The sequence below is a fragment of the Rhipicephalus microplus genome, chromosome 2 (genome assembly GCF_043290135.1).
Source record: "Rhipicephalus microplus isolate Deutch F79 chromosome 2, USDA_Rmic, whole genome shotgun sequence".
Classification (NCBI taxonomy): domain Eukaryota; kingdom Metazoa; phylum Arthropoda; class Arachnida; order Ixodida; family Ixodidae; genus Rhipicephalus; species Rhipicephalus microplus.
In genome coordinates, this window is record NC_134701.1 from 291,760,850 (window position 1) to 291,778,281 (window position 17,432).

The window sequence follows — 17,432 nt, forward strand, 5'->3', positions numbered from 1 at the left end:
AGTTTGCAGTCACTTGTTGTGTTGGGCATATTTGAGTTGTTCCAGTAAGTAATGTTGTTTTAGTCATCTTCGAGTTCACCAATGGCGCATTTGTTCATTAGTAGAGCGCCTGTAGGTGACACTGAGTTGTTGAGTGCTGAAATGAAACATGCGTTGGAGGCATCAACAAGTAACTTTAATCATGCACTGAAAAACGTGCATTCAACCGACAACGTTACAAAAAAAAAGTGTGATGTCGTTCCTAGTTGTGCATATTATTACTGGGAACGATAATTAAAACAAACTTCTAAAACTTTCATCACATTCGAATGACCTGCTTATTATAATTAAAGGACAATCAAGCTATCGCGGGAAGCGCAGCACAGTAACAGCGAAAGCGGAAAGAGCGGCTCTAAAGCCTGTTCTACACTTTGGGGGCAACAAGCCCTCTTCCATGGTACCCAATATACCATAAGTTATTTAAATCGTCACTCTGCCATTATTTGCCATTCTTTACCCACCACGGTGGTCTAGTGGCCAAGGCACTCCACAATTGACCAGCAGGAGAATCAAATCTTGACTGCGGTGGCCGCATTTCCGATGAAGGCGAAAATGTTCGAGACCCTTGTCCTTATATTTAAGTGCACGTTAAAGAACCCCAGGATGCCGAAGTTTTCGGAGCCCTCCACTGCGGCATCTTTCACTCATACGGTGGTTTGGGAGGTTAAAGTTCTTTCGGATAGGGGAAAGTTCCGCTTCTTTTGGGCTCCTCGACAAAAAACCGCGCCACTTTTTAGGGACTCGTTTTGTGATGATGTCAGCTCGGTAGGCTGCTTTTGTTCTTCCATGCCTTGCTCATTCTTTAGAATTATACATTAGACTAGAGCTAGACTCGCTGTCAAATTTAAGAATGCATGTGATTATGTCGATTAAAATAATGCTACTAACTACGCTACGCACAGAAGCTGCTTTCTTTTTGCTTCTCTACGAGATTAAACAGATACACACGCGTTTATTGATGTGCTGTCGGCCAGCATGCAAGATACGTGCGCTGGCGACACACCGTTTTTCACGAGAAATAATATGAGCTAAGTGATGCCACGCACTGTGACATCGACGCACGAGAAGCATTCATCAACCAGCATAACGACAAGAGAAGCGCCACAAATTTCAGTGACTGTCGTGTATTTGAGACACCACACGGTGTAATAGTACATTGAAATGTGGCTTCAATAAAGAGAACCGAGAAGACACACACACAAACACACACACACATTATATATATATATATATATATATATATATATATATATATATATATATATATATATATATATATATATATATATATATATATATATATATATATATATATATATTGCAACGTTCCATTTCTCAAGTTTTGTTATCGCCCCAATACATTACACATGCAGTTTTCGAGAACCTTCAGGACTGTAGTAGATCGTTTCGATAAGATCACGCCCACTCCGCCAACTGTACAGATTATTCTAGAACCTACGTCACCGACAGCGATAACGCTAGAACATTCGACGGCAAGAGTATAAATGCCGACGCACTTCGCCACTTGTCAGTAGTTGATCGACGGCCGACGCTCCGTTCGCCGCTATCAGTCCAAGACTGCTACTGTAGTCCAACTTTCCGTTTACTGGGCACACGTTCACCTAAACAAACAATTCGCAGTGTGCTGCTCCATCCGTTCACGTCACGACCCCGTGACAATAAATAAATAAATAAATAAATATATATATATATATATATATATATATATATATATATATATATATATATATATATATATTGTTGAAGCAGTGAAGAGGAAACTTGGGATAGGCAAAAGTCGGATGTATGCACTAAGGGACAAAGAAGGCAAAATAACTACCAATATGGATAGGATAGTTAAAATACCGGAGGATTTTTACAGAGATCTGTACAGTAGCCGAGACAACCACGACCTTAATACTATAAGAACTAGCAGTAACCCAGATGACACCCCACCAGTAATGATAGAAGAAGTCAGAAAAGCTTTGGAGAGCATGCAAAGAGGCAAAGCTGCTGGTGAGGATCAGGTAACATCAGATCTGCTGAAAGATGGAGAACAGATTGTGTTAGAAAAACTGATTGATTGATATGTGGGGTTTAACGTCCCAAAACCACTATATGATTATGAGAGACGCCGTAGTGGAGGGCTCCGGAAATTTAGACCACCTGGGGTTCTTTAACGTGCACCCAAATCTGAGCACACGGGCCTACAACATTTCCGCCTCCATCGGAAATGCAGCCGCCGCAGCCGGGATGTGTGTTAGAAAAAAAAAAAAAACTAGCCACCCTGTTTACGAGGTGTCTCCTGACGGGAAGGGTACCAGAGTCTTGGAAGTACGCTAGCATCATCGTAATACATAAGAAAGGAGATGACAAGGACTTGAAGAATTACAGGGCGATCAGCTTGCTCTCTGTAGTATACAAGCTATTTACAAAGGTAATTGCTAACAGAGTAAAGAAAACATTAGAATTCAATCAACCAAAGGAACAAGCAGGATTTCGAACAGGCTACTCAACAATTGACCACATTCATAGTATCAATCAGGTAATAGAGAAATGCTCGGAGTATAACCAATCACTATACATAGCCTTCATAGATTACGAGAAGGAGTTTGATTCAGTAGAAATATCAGCCGTCATGCAGACACTGCGGAATCAGGGCGTAAATGAAGTATATATAAACATTCTGGAAGAAATCTACAGGGGATCCACTGCTACCATAGTGCTTCATAAAGAAAGCAACAGAATACCAATCAAGAAGGGTGTAAGGCAGGGGGACACAATCTCCCCAATGCTATTTACCGCGTGCTTACAGGAGGTTTTCAGAAGCCTAGAATGGGAACAGTTAGGGATAAAAGTTAATGGAGAATACCTTAGTAATCTGCGCTTCGCCGATGACATTGCATTGCTGAGTAACTCAGGGAACGAATTGCAGCTCATGATTACGGAGTTAGACAAGGAGAGCAGAAAGGTGGGTCTTAAAATTAATCCGCAGAAAACGAAAGTAATGTACAAAGACCTCGGACAGGAGCAACGCTTCGAGATAGGTAATAGTGCACTTGAAGTTGTAAAACACTATGTCTACTTAGGGCAGGTAATAACCGCAGAGCCTAACCACGAGATTGAAGTAACTAGAAGAATAAGAATGGGGTGGAGCACATTCGGCAAGCACTCTCAAATTATGACAGGTAGATTGCCACTATCCCTCAAGAGGAAGGTATATAACAGCTGTATCTTGCCGGTACTTAGCTACGGAGCATAAACCTGGAGACTTACAAAGAGGGTTCAGATTAAATTGAGGACGACGCAGCGAGCAATGGAAAGAAAAATGGTAGGTGTAACCTTAAGAGACAATAAGAGAGCAGAGTGTATTAGGGGACAAACGGGGGTTAAGGATATCATAGTTGAAATAAAGAAGAGGAAATGGACATGGGCCGGGCATGTAGCGCGTAGACAGGATAACCGCTGGTCATTAAGGGTAACTAACTGGATTCCCAGAGAAGGGAAGCGGGTTAGGGGGAGACAGAAGGTTAGGTGGACAGACGAGATTAAGAAGTTTGCGGGTATAAATTGGCAGCAGCAAGCACAAGACCGGCTTAACTGGCGGAACATGGAAGAGGCCTTTGTCCTGCAGTGGACGTAGTCAGGCTGATGATGATGATGATGGTGATGATGATGGTGATGATATATATATATATATTCGGTACAGATCCGCAACCTTCGGCTCCGCATCTGAGCCGAAGGTTGCGGAGTCGAATGCTGCCCGCGGCGGACACCTTTCAATGGAAGCGAAGTGCTACGGGCCCGTGTACGAAGACTTCATTACGCGGTAATGAAGCCGAGGTAGTCGAAATATTCGGAGCCCTCCACCACGGCATCCCTCACAATCATATCCTGGTTTTGGAAAGAAATGCTCGGGCAAATATTATTACCAGTTCCTGCGCACCATAAAGCAACAAGTTATTTTTATTGAAAGCCTTGTCTAAAGAAAGATGTAACAAAAGAGGAGCATCAATTGAAAATCTGGAAAGGCCTGTAACCAGACCTTAAAATAAAAAAAATCGCAACTACTGCTAATCAACCGCGTCGCTAATATATGCAGTCGAACAAATAAAAAAAGAGCCACTCAGTGAATTCCTTTGTTGCTTCGAGATCATCATACTCGAGGACGATGTAATACAATTAGAGCAAATGTCTTCACTGTAACGTAGTGATGTTAGTCGTGAAATATAGGTGTGCTGATGTGTATATGCCCTGTTACTGGAATGGTATGAAGCCTTTGTGTTCTGTACATGCTGTAAATAATTTTTTTCTAAACAATACAATCGTTAGATGCTGAAAGAATCTCAAAAGAAAGCGCGTGTCACATAAGTATTAGCCACTTTAGCGCGTAACAAACAGCCTTCCGGAAAACGTCTTGCAGTTACATGCGGGCTATCTTCAATTGAAGTCGCGGATAAGAAACTTTCGTTTCTAAATTGGTGGACTTGAAGAAGCAACTTAAGCCTTCATACTTTGGCGGCACCTCTTTCTGCTGCCATTTCATGCATGCGATCGCATTGAAAACCTTGAAGTACAACATCAGACATCGTCTGTGAGCGCCAACATATTTGCAAGCTAAGCTTATATAACAGCACTTAACAGACCGACCCTTTTACGAACGTGTAGGCGAGCTTGATGACAGCCTTCTAAAACACCGCTGCGTTTCTGCAGGCCGTTGCGTGTGCATGAGAACCGTGTAAAAACTGTATAACAATGCTTGACATTACGGCTGGCGATACGAACATACTAATATTTATATCTATGCTATATATTTTTAGTGAACCATCTGCACGTGCTTGAAATTCGCGACCAAACTTCTTGCTCCGTGAGAGCGATTGCGACAGTGTGGACGCGTCATCCACGGGACGTGAAAAAGAGAAAAAAAGAAGAAAGAACGAAGAAAATTGGGTTGTAAAGTTCAGGTTCCTTTCAGGGCCTTTGGCAGCCGACGAGAAGCGCCGATGGTCGTGGAGAATCCCAATGTAACGAGATCAGCGATTCCCCGCGAATCTTGACGAAGAACACACACGCTGACGGCGTTGCGGAGACCTGCCCGGTCGTAAAAGCGATGCACTCGGCTTTAAAGAGCAGTCAATACATGTGGCGCAATGACTCTCGTGTCTGACCGCCAAGGATGCGATAACAACCCCCATACCCCTCGCAAGGGCCGCGCATTTCCTGCCGCAACCATCAATGTTTGTTTGACATTGGGGCGAATCTAAGAGATTTGTCAGCGCTTGCCGTTTAAGGTACGCAGCCGCATTCTGTGCCCACTGAAAGAACTGTCACAGAAAACGAGCCACATTCCGGCAAGACACGATCCGCTTTAGCCAAGGCGTTAAACCTGCCTGGCATTTGCCGAGTTTGTTTCTTTCCGATCACGACTCACAATTTGAAAACGCATTGGTCTGCTCGGGGCTTCTTTATTTGACGTTATCAGACTGTGAAAAAAAATGTGTTATGTGTCTCATGGATGGGGAAATTTTCAATATCAGCTCTGGGTTTTGCTGCACCAATTAGACGAGCCCTTTTACAAACGGCGGTCGTTGGCTTTTGCGACAAATTTGCCTCTACAACTGTGGGAAGCGTGAAAGTTGTTGAACTGGGCGCACTGGTTCAAACATCGCATTTTTTTATCGATCCTTGGCGTAGCTGCTAATTACTGGTATGTTTTGTAGGTATGCAACGGTTTTGGTTCTAATGCGTGCTGTATTCGTTTGTGGGTGCCGCTGCTTGTAAAATTATGGCCTCAGAGCCTTTTTTGGCGATTCTCTTTCAGGTCGTGCTTAGTATGCTGTAACTACTGTGTTTTATGGCTACTATGAAATAAATGACGATGATGCACCAAGCGATGATGCGAAGATAAAGCGATGGAAAATCTTATATGCGGTGTGCTGCTAAGTTGTGACTGAGAGAAAAGAAAAGGAATTGTGTATTGCTATTTCGCGAGACGGTTGGCGTTTCGCCTCCTGGTTGTCTAATAAATATACTATGATAATAAATAATAAATGTCTAATAAATATACTATAAATATACTATGAAAAAAATGCCCCCCCCCCCCCCGCTGCCCGAGAGAATCATGAGGAAATGCAAATGCATTTTTTTTTTTTGCGCCGAGAGACGGTACCGTTGCTGTCAGACATTCACCTTCACCGACGTCTGTCATTGCCTTGAGAGGTGCCCATCCAGTGAACGGTCGAGAGTGAGGCGCGACGAATGGGAGAATGCGGCGCAGGGAAGAGAGAGAGCGAACGGCGAGAGAAGGAGCAGCGAAGTACTGCACCTACCCTCTCCTACACACTCTCGCAAAACATTCACCAGTTGCTAGGGCAAGGATAAGCGCGCGCGCCCGCAGCTGTTGCTATGAGAGAGGGAGTGAGAGCAAAGAGTTAACACCTGCCTGCGCGCGGACGCCACCGCGGACAACGCCGGATGCCTCGCATAGCCCGACTAAGAATGCATTCACATTTAAAAGAATAAGCAAATCTTAAAATTTCGGGCCATCTCCCGCGAAAGGGAACCATGTGTAGATGCGAAGCAGCAGGCGTTAACGCTTACACTGGCGGTGACGTTGACGCTGGCGCTCATCAAGCGAAAGCCAAGTAAAGATGGCCTTGAAGCAATTCGGAACGTGCGATCTACGCCTACATACCATCGAATATAGAACCAATCTCCATACAGAGAAGACAGGCTCAAGCTTGCACAGCGCCGTTCGGCACCCTAGCTGAGAGAGGGCAAAGCTCCGGCCGCTCGGACGGGCCGGGCCGCACTTGCTTGGTTGCGCACACGAAAGCGTGTTCCTTAGCGCTTTTACCTCGCATTTCGCGCGCTACGAGCACCGCTCTTTCGTCATCCTGGAAAGCAGGAACACACTCCTGCTGCATTGTGAGCTGCTACAAAAGTTTAAAAGTGTCTCAGAGCTGAAAGCTGCCTGTGAAGTTCCACGGTTTTTAGCACAAGCAGTGCCAGGAGCAAAGGCGTCAAGAGTGGATTAAGGCAGTTCGTCGATACTGCCGCGGTCTTGTCGCACTGAAGATTTTTTTTTGCCGTGCACAGTATTACCAACTATTAACGGGGAGAAACGTGATGGGGCGTTTGTAAACTGAAGCTTACACATTATGAAATTACACATTTCCAGATCGGGCACCAGCTGTCCGAGAGAACCACGTTGTAATGCGAAAAGGGCTGAAATTGCTAGCTTAATACAACACTGTTGAGATACCATACCAAGAGCCAAGCAAGTGTTTTATTCATCTGATGGCTGTAGACTTTTCGTTGCCGCTCAGGGTCAACAGATTTGCGCTGCGTGTTCGCGCTGAGCGTTTATACGTGCAGGTTTTGCAAGCAACACCCACCGATGAGTTAGCAGGCTTAGGTGTTGCGATGTTGGATTGAAGTCATGAATTCGATCCCCGCATATGTGGGCTGCATTTAAATGGGAGCGAAACGTAACACTGTGCTTAGATTTAGGTGTGAGAATGGCAGGCAGGGCGTGTTGGTTTTGCATACTTCAGTCATTCGGTGGGATGACGTTCAATGCAAACAGAAGGGCACTTGATGTGTGTGCACCCTCTGTCCGTTGTCCTCGTCGCGCCTGAGGGCCGGTTCACGCTAGCGGCAAGCATGCCTCGCCGTTTGACGGTCTCAGGCAGTCGGGCTCTGCCGTTTCCTTCGCGCACGTCTGCCGTTCCGAAAATGGGTCCGAGACCCATTTTTGAGCCGTTTGCCGGACAGCGACGTAGCCAATCAGCGTCGGAGGAGTGACATGACTGAGCCATGTCGTCTGCTTTCACTTCTCCGCATTGTCTGCGTCTGCCGCGGGACACTTCGAGCCGCTTGCTTCTTGTTTCGCGGTTTTCACGCTATGTCGTACGTGTCGTTCCCAGACTGCGTTCAGCAGTGAATATAGCATTTTCGCCTGTCCGGAATTCAAAAAAAGCGCACAGCAATTCAAAATGACGCCCCCAAAGCAGGCGTTTGGACAAGTGGCATCAGCTATCTGGCATTAGCAACAACAAACAAACTTGTAATGTATGCCCTACGAGATTTGGGAAGGCTTGCTTAGGCCTAGAACATCAATTATTTGAGTATGGTTCTCAAAAATGGTGCCGAATTGGAGTACTGTGTTGTCGAAGCTAAAGGACGTGAGTCTAAAGCGAATGGGAGCATCAGCTCGGAGCTTACGAGCTAGAGAGCGCACGGCGGCCGCTTGATAGATTCGAGGCTGTCGACAACTGCATACGGAAGGGCAGCCATATTTGTCGGAGGAGCTTGCCGTGCAATTCTAACAGCTCTCCTGCGGGTGGCGCTGGCTGCCGGTCTATGGCACTGCGCCGTTACGGCAGGCTTGCCGCTAGCGTGAACCGACCCTTACACCTAAATAGATTTAGGTGCACGTTAGAAAAAAAGAAACGCTTAGGTGGCCGAAATGAATCTGGAGTCTCGCACCACAGCGCGCTTCTTAATAACACCATGGCTTCGGGACATAAAATAATATATTGCCACATTACCTCCTTAGGCTTTGTAATCCCCCCGTTTTACTTCCAGTGATTTTATACGCAAACCGTGCCTGCAGTGCATGAAAAGCTTCAGGACTGCAGCAGATCACTTTTTTAAGAATATGTCCGCTTCGCGAACGTTGCAGATTATTCTGGAACCTACGTAGCCGCTAACGATAACGCTAGAATATTTGATGACACGTGTACAAATGATAACGCGCCTCAGCACTTGCCAGTTAATCGACGGCCGATGCACTCCTCGCCGTTATAAGTGCCAGTGGGCGTCGCTGTAATCTGACATTCAGTTTACGGGCCACAAGTTCCGCCAATTAAACAGTTTCATCTCGTAATTACATGCGTGCTTCTTTCGTCCACATCATGACCCCGTGACAATATCCTTGCATGTGCCTGACCCGCGGGCGATATACAGCTGCCGCTATTGAAACAAGTTAAAAAAGGACCCAAGGCGGCAATAAAATTTTCGGTGGTGTCACGAAATTACACGTGATTATCAGGGGCAAATCTCGGTGCAACTAAACTGCGCGAGAAGCGGAGCATAGTCGCAGCAAAAGCTAGAAGAATGGCCTTTCAGAACCTTTCAAAACACTCATTGGGTAATATTTCAAATACACTTGATTGATGCCCACTAGGGCTATAATAATACAGTATTTTTTTGTGTAATAGGCCGGCATTCGCTATGCTATATTTCATCATTCTTCTGAGAAGCGTGGTATCCGCTAAACACTTGCAAGGAATTTTGTGCCAATTGTCCATGCAGTGGCTGACGACGATGAGTAATTATGGCTGAAGTGGGTATCCGCCACAGTTAACCAGGGAACAAGAACACGCTTTTGTAATGAATTGGAACATTGGACGTCCCATTTGTTACACCATTTTCATTGTGCGACGACTGGATGGTCTTACGCTGTTTTAAAACGCTTTATAGGTCGTATTAACGCGATTGCTTTCCCTACATCAAGCCTGCCTAAGGCTAGTTTGCCAACAAGTCCTAAGTACCGGTGTGGCTCAGTGGTAGAATACTGGGCTGGCACCCAGCGTACCTTGGCTCGAGCCCCACTGTGTCATTGGTGCTAGGTTTCTAATTTCGCGCGATGTCTTTACGTACACAGGCCGCGGCGGCCAACTGCGCGTGAACCGAGTTGTGATCTCATAACAGCTTACGCCGTAAAACATGCTCGATCCGTGGGTATTGTATAACATGACCAAGACCCAGCGAGCTAGCTGCCAAAACAACCACAGCGACATTCGAATGAATGAATACGCTGCGTGACCAATGACATGCATATTATTCGAAATAGAACATGCGCTGCAAAAAACACGCATGGTCGAAGTGGGCATAAAATACTTTATCATTATGCTTTCAAAGGAGAATTAAAAAATTCAAGGCAGCATTGAACTTGCGATACGACTTTGTTCAGATCCGATGAAAACTTCGAAAAAAGTTCGATGAAACTGAACACTGCGTATAGCAATGTTGTCAGAGACTCAACAGGCGCGTGGAAGTTAAGTCTCTTCGCACTGATTCCCTAACAAATTTAAAGCCGCGCTACAAACTTGGCTACCGAGCAATCGAAATACGAGCGCTGTGTACAAACGCGCGCGAGAACATGGTGGAGTTTGCCGACAGCTCCGAGAAGACACGACTGAAAAAAAAAAAAGAAAGAACGACACGACTGCCACAGCAAGCGCGCCTTTTACCAGTAACATACAAAAATAATTTGTGCCGTCTACTCACTTTTATTGTCATAGAAAGGCAGCTGTTCATAATCGACATGCACATAGCACTCGCTCAAAGACATCGTGTGCGACTTGCTTGGTCCCGCAAAGGTTGTCAATGAATCGCTCTCGGTTCTGGTGAGATTCACACCATGAAAACTTGTTCATAATATTTTTAAACCATCGGAGCGAGTTACAGGTGACGCTGCACGAGCAGCGCGACCATACAAGAGCGCGTGCAGAGCGCGTGGACGTGCTGAGATAGAGCAGGTAGAAGGCGGTAGCGGGGTACCGAGTGACCGGCTTTTGCTAGAAAGGCGGCGAAACGCGCACGGCGCAGCGCCCCCCGGCCGAGGTTGTGGCCTTTACGATGTGGCCAGTATAGGGTTGTGCAACACGAGCAGTCGGTTTTTTATTAGCAGACGCTGCCTGTTTCGGCTTTGCGAAGCGAAAAGGGGGTGGGGAGCGGCAGTTTTGCGGGTGTGTTCCTGGGCCGGCGCGAGACGCGAGCAAGCGCAGTGGGGGTGTACGGAGGGACAGCATTACACATGGTATTCAAAGTGCTGCTTCGGATCTAGTGAGGGTGCGTATTCCGGCGCGCATGGAAATGCGGGGCTACATCTACCGAATTCCAATGAGTAGCAAGGAAGTGAAAAAAAAAAAATCACAGCATATTCATGGAGTGAGTGATGATGAGTGGAGCCAAGCTTCTGAGGGTTTTATCGGTAAAACGGGAATCACCTATCCATCCGTCCATCCACTGGCTACGTCTGTATGTCTGTTTGTCCGTTCATCTGTCCATCCGTTCGTCCGTCCATCTAGTGAGCACTCCAAGTACCACGCTCGCATATTTTCATCATATATTTATCATATACATGTACCGCCATCTAGCGGACACTCCAAGAACTAAACGAGAGGTGGCTACCTACAACTACATACATCAAGGACGCATGACCCACGGCTTAAGGAGCTTCGCCTCTAAAGAGTGACAGCAGCTGCCGTCTAGCAAGGTGCGAGTTAATTGCGATGGTTCTGTTCTTCCACTCGGGCACGCAACTCCTCATTAGAATTCCCGGTGGGAGTCTGCATTTCCCTCAGTGTTTCGCTTCTAAGGATGTTCTCGCGTAAGCGTTTTCTCTCGAACAAGCGAACGCACGGGCTGGTGCGATTCCAAGAAATGTAGAAAGCTGCAGTGACGACGGCATTTCAGCTTCTCAGAGAGAATACTTTCATACCCTATCCTTCTCTGTTGTTAAGAGGTGCACTAATGTTTTCCGCGGCGCCATCTGTTGAGCGGCTGCGGTAACCGTCTGATGTTTTGTGGGAACCGCGCAGCCATCAATCTCGATACATTCAGCTCTTCCATATCCGGCCACCTCTCTCCCTCAACTCGGGGCGCGTTCGCGAGAGAACGAACGGGTTTCATGCCGCGAATTCATTCGCCTTTTCTTTTTTCGCTCTTTCTTCCGAAATGGCTGCCGCAGCTCGAGTCACGTTTTGCTCTGCAGTCTTCTTCAGTCAAGCCTCCATAACCAGGCCACGCAGCTTATCTCTGTAAAAAGTGTAGCGTTCCCCGCTGTGCAGTGTTCACGTTGAAAGCGGCCTTTTAGAGACCGCAGATAGAAAATGCAGCTCATAAAACAAAGAGGCAAACGAACCAAAAAGAGACCGCTGAAGTGTATAAGAAATGTGTACCCACCTCCACCTTCCCTCAACGCTTCCAAGCGTGCCTCGGCTTTCAATTTGCTTGTCTGCAAGAAAGCAAAAGAAAAAATAAAGATGCTTGAGTGCGAACAACTATGCAGTACACGAACGAGTCAATTGTATAAAAAAATATCCGACAAGGTTAAGCGTAAAAGGATAAAAAGTAAGCGCACGAGGAATGCCACTGAAAGCGCGGCGAGACTGTCGAGCAGAAAACAATGATAGTAAACTTCACAGTTCGCAAAAATGGGCGGAAGGGGGTCACAGGCGCTTATATTATTTTACTTTTGACTCGTTTAGTTCCACTTATTTGTCTCTGCTTCCGTCCTTTCCTGTATTTTTGCGCTGTTTTTAGATTCAAGCATGAACTAGCCCAACTTTCACTTCTAGTTTTATTAGTAATGTTTTTTTTGCGCTTGTACTCCATCTCTTACTGCACGCGGTAGTGGAAAATATGCTTACAAACAGGCTTCAAGAAGGGTACACCACGCAGCATCAGCAGAATTTAAGAGGGTTTGGGGCAGCGACGCACATGAACGAACGAGAGTTAACCCTCTAATGAAAAGTGCTATTCAGGTTCAATGTAGGCAAAGGTTATTTTGTGCTCAGTACATGTACATTTAAGCTATAGTTGTGTTAGCTCGTCAGTTATTTAGCATGGTTCGTCGGACCGATGCTACTAATGATGTCAAAAGGTTACGATTGAATTATTTCCTGACATAGTGATTGCAACTGTACAAGACGAGAACGGAAGAAAGTGCGATAATGCGGAAAGGCGAGCTTGTTGATTCGGCTCCATAATGGAACTTTTGCGCACGAAACACGAATAGAATACACAATTAAGGGTTAACACTCCGGTGGTCTTTGTGCATAGAGTTTTCCACGATACTTACTAGAGGGAACTCTGGCGCTAGTGTCTATGGGAGCTCCAACACACGGCGCTTCAGCGAGCATGGAAATGATGGGTAGTACACACATTTGTCTACTGTTCGTACTTCTGGCCTGCTTCTGGCTCCGTGTGTGTTTGTGTGGCTTGATGTTGTTTTTTCACGAAAACATAAATTAGCAAATATTCACTGTTTGCGCTTCACAACCTTATTCTTTTCAGCTTAATATTTCGAATCAATATCCTAAGTTCAAAAGGGTTCGTTCTTTCTTTCAAAACAGAACCGTAACCAGTAATAAACAAAGCCGCAAGAACGATTCGCCACCCGCAAGTACGAAGACTAGGCAAATGTGTCTACTACCCATCATTCCCATGGTCGCTGAACGATCGCAGCGCAAGAGTGCCCTCTAGTTAATTTTGGGAAACTCTATGGTCTTTGTCAACAACTCGTCAGTGTCTTTGTGATGCAGGCGCAAAAAGCACTTTCTTTCATTGTAGTGTAGTGGAGCATACGCACCAACGCGTATGCGCCTTCGGAAGACAACAAAAAAGCCCGTGCTCTGCTTGCGCGAGAGTTTGTGCCGCCTCTGCCAGACTTGCCGTACGCCCACTTTTCGTTGCGACCTCGCTGCGACTTCTCGGCTCGAATAAACGTCATCACATTTGGTGGAGGCTGCTGAGATCCCCAAGAAGAGCTGGAGCTCCGCTCTCGCAAGTTGCCTGAAAGACTACCGCGAAACATGACTGACGCAGTCGCCAACCAGCCCGTCCCAGCCCAGCCAGCACCATCGGCTGCCCCGTCTACCTGCCCCGGCGCTACTCGCCAGCGGGACCCACCAATCTTCAGCGGAAGTGGTGAGCAAGACGTCGAAGACTGGCTCTCCTTGTACGAACGCGTAAGCGTCAGCAACAAGTGGGACGACGACTCTAAACTCGCTTACGTCATCTTTTACTTGGCAGACGTAGCTAAGCTTTGGTTTACCAACCGCGAAACCGCCATCACCAACTGGTCCTCCTTTAAGACCCTCGTAACAGAAGCGTTCGGCCGACCAGAGGTCCGCAAGCTCCGCGCCGACCAGCGTCTGCGCCACAGAGCCCAGCAGCCTGGCGAAACGTTTACGAGTTACATTGAGGATGTGCTCGACCTCTGCAGGCGTGTTAACCAATCTATGCCCGAAGAAGAGAAAATTCGGCAGATTCTCAAGGACATTGAGGATGGCGCATTCCAGATGTTGCTAGCGAAAAGCCCGACCTCGGTGGCAATCCTCGTAAGCCTGTGCCAGAGCTTCGATGAATTACGCCGTCAGCGTTCCATCGCCCGACAGAGTGTCTCACCACCAGATTCGATCTCGGCTGTCGCACTCGCAAATGTCAACGTTCGCCAAGAAAGCCTGTCCAACCAGATCAAAGACTTCATCAGGGAGGAAGTCGCCCGACAGCTCTCCCTGCTGCCGCATAGCGACGCGCCCACCGCAAGTCTGCCTTCGACACTGCAGCAGGCCATACGCACTGAAATTTGCGATGCCCTACCTACAGTGCAGGCCCCTTACGCATGCACTTCAGCAGCATCTAATCTCTCAGCTGTCAGCTACGCACCACCTGCACCATCTTCACCTCTCAGCTACGCAGCTGTGGTTGCGCGACCCCCACCGCATCCAGTATCCTTATCGGCTCCAACTCCTCCGGCAGCGCCACCGGTTTACAGGCCCTCACCTCGCTTTTTTCGTCCATCTAATGAGTGGCGCACCGATGACAACCGTCCTATCTGCTTCGCGTGTGGCATAGCTGGCCACATTGCACGCTACTGCCGCCGCCGTCCCACACCTGCGTACGCCTCCTTTGGAACTCCTACCTATGCGTCGCAGCAGGCCACCACGTCTGCATACGAACACAGGCACTCTGACTCGGATCGTCGCCCATCAACTTCTCGTTTCCCATCTCCTCGTCGCCGATCACCATCTCCTATGCGTCGTAGACCACCTCCCGAGGAGGGAAACTAATCAGTGCAGTTCCAGAGGCAAGAACTGCAACTTCTGCGCAATTATCAAGGCCTCCATTTTCGCCGCGAAATGTTGTTGATGTCAATGTTGAGGGAGTCGCCACACAAGCGTTAATTGATACTGGGGCCGCCGTTTCTGTGATGAACGCAAAATTTTGTCGCAAACTGAAGAAAGTGACCACATCTCTCTGTGGCATCGTGCTGTCCACGGCTAGCGCGCAACGCATTCAGCCCTCGTCTGTGTGTACGGCGCGCGTCGTCATCCAAGACGTTTTGTACATCGTCCAATTTTTCGTACTACCATCTTGCTCTCATGACCTCATCCTGGGTTGGGATTTCTTATCAGGTCATGAAGCTATCATCGATTGTTGCCGTGCGGAAGTGTCCCTAGTGCCAAGTTGTGAGTTTCCATCACCCGACCATTCACCACTGCTCTGCAAACTCATCGCTGACGACGACATCACCTTGCCTCCGGAAGCTTCAGTCCCTATTAGCCTTTCATGTGTGGCGCAACCTGACGCCACGGTGGTGTTTACGCCATCCCCTGTTTTTACTGAACGCAAGGGCATCGTGCTCCCATTTGCCGTTCTTACGATTGCGTCTGGTTTAACCGTAATGCTGGTTACCAACCACTGCAACTACCCCATTGGCTTGCTTCGTGGTGAAACGGTAGGATATGTGCAACCTGTCGACCATATCAATGATATTATTCTTCCCGACGAAACGCCATGTCAGATTGCCGCAATCACTCAGGCGTCTGAGCCATCAAGCTCACCAGCCTTCGACGATGCTATTGACGCAGACCTTCCCCCCTCGCATCGCAGCCAACTTGTTGCTCTCCTTAACAAGTTTCGCTCTTCTTTCGACTTTCAGAAACCTGCTTTGGGCCGCACCACGACTGTCACTCATACTATTGACACCGGCTCACATTCGCCTCTGCGACAGCGTCCTTACCGCGTTTCTGCCGAAGAGCGCCGCGTCATTACGGAGCAAGTAGATGACATGATTAAACGTGGAGTCATACAGCCTTCTCAAAGCGCTTGGTCGTCACCCGTGGTTTTGGTAAAGAAAAAAGATGGCACCGTTCGATTTTGCGTGGACTATCGCCGCTTAAACAAGATTACAAAGAAAGACGTCTACCCGCTACCACGAATAGACGATGCTCTTGACTGTTTACAAGGCGCCGAGTACTTCACATCCTTGGATCTGCGTTCTGGGTATTGGCAGGTGCCAATGGCTGAATGTGATCGCCCTAAAACAGCCTTTGTAACGCCAGATGGCCTGTATGAGTTCAAAGTCATGCCATTTGGGCTCTGCAACGCGCCTGCGACGTTTGAACGCATGATAGATACCATATTGCGGGCCCACAAGTGGAAAACTTGCTTGTGTTACCTAGATGACATCGTAGTCTTTTCAGCTGATTTCCCGACACATCTTCATCGTCTCCACGAGATTCTGGCGTGTCTAGCTTCTGCAGGCCTACAACTTAACACCAAGAAGTGCCACTTCGCAGCCCGCAAACTAACCATCTTGGGACATGTCATCACAAGAGACGGTGTTCTTCCGGACCCCGATAAGCTTCGAGCTGTCGCCGACTTCCCAATGCCCACATCACTGAAAGCCCTAAGAAGTTTCGTTGGTCTTTGCTCTTACTTTCATCGCTTCGTGCGCAACTTCGCGTCCATTATTGCACCTCTGACTAGTCTGCTTTCCAACAGCAAAGGTATATCTGCATGGTCACCTGCATGTGACGACGCATTTCACCAGCTGCGCCGCCTGCTGACCTCGCCACCTATTCTTCGCCACTACGACCCCACTGCTGCCACAGAAGTTCACACTGATGCAAGCGGCGTTGGTCTTGGCGCAGTTTTGACACAACGGAAAGGTACCCAAACCGAATACGTAGTCGCTTATGCAAGTCGCGCTCTTAAGAAGGCTGAATTGAATTACTCCGTGACAGAGAAGGAGTGTTTGGCCATAATCTGGGCGCTTACGAAGTTTCGCCCGTACCTTTACGGCCGTCCTTTCGATGTGGTCACAGACCACCACGCTCTCTGTTGGCTGTCCACCTTGAAAGACCCGTCCGGACGTCTGGGCCGTTGGGCACTTCGATTGCAGGAATACGACATCCGTGTCGTATATCGTTCCGGTCGCAAGCATGCGGAAGCCGATGCACTTTCCCGATCGCCATTAACACCAGATGTGGCTTCTCTGTCACCCCCTTTTACCACCTTGTCACCACTCGACAGCACTGACATGCTTTCGGAGCAGCGTAAAGACCCATACCTTGCCTTGTTAGTCGACTACCTTACCGATCCGTCTTCTGTCCCTTCCACGAGAGCGGTACGCCGGCAAGCAGCCCACTTTTCCTTACGTGACAACATTCTGTACCGCCGCAACTACACGCCTGGTGGTCGGAAGTGGCTCCTTGCTGTCCCAACTCATATGCACTCTGACATCTGCATGAATTTCCATGCAGATCCCCAAAGTGCTCACGCAGGTGTCCTGAAAACCCACGAAAGGCTGC

General features: G+C 47.7%; 1 protein-coding gene across 3 annotated transcripts in view; it reads right to left on the minus strand.

Annotated features, from left to right (window-relative positions):
- nwk (FCH and double SH3 domains nervous wreck) overlaps window positions 1-17,432 on the minus strand; it is a 156,823-nt gene that overhangs the window by 82,204 nt on the left and 57,187 nt on the right. For all 3 annotated transcript variants that reach the window (XM_037429187.2, XM_075882255.1, XM_037429181.2), the window contains exon 13: window positions 12,016-12,067. In XM_037429187.2, the coding sequence (XP_037285084.2) occupies window positions 12,016-12,067 (52 nt within the window). The remainder of the gene's footprint in view (window positions 1-12,015; window positions 12,068-17,432) is intronic.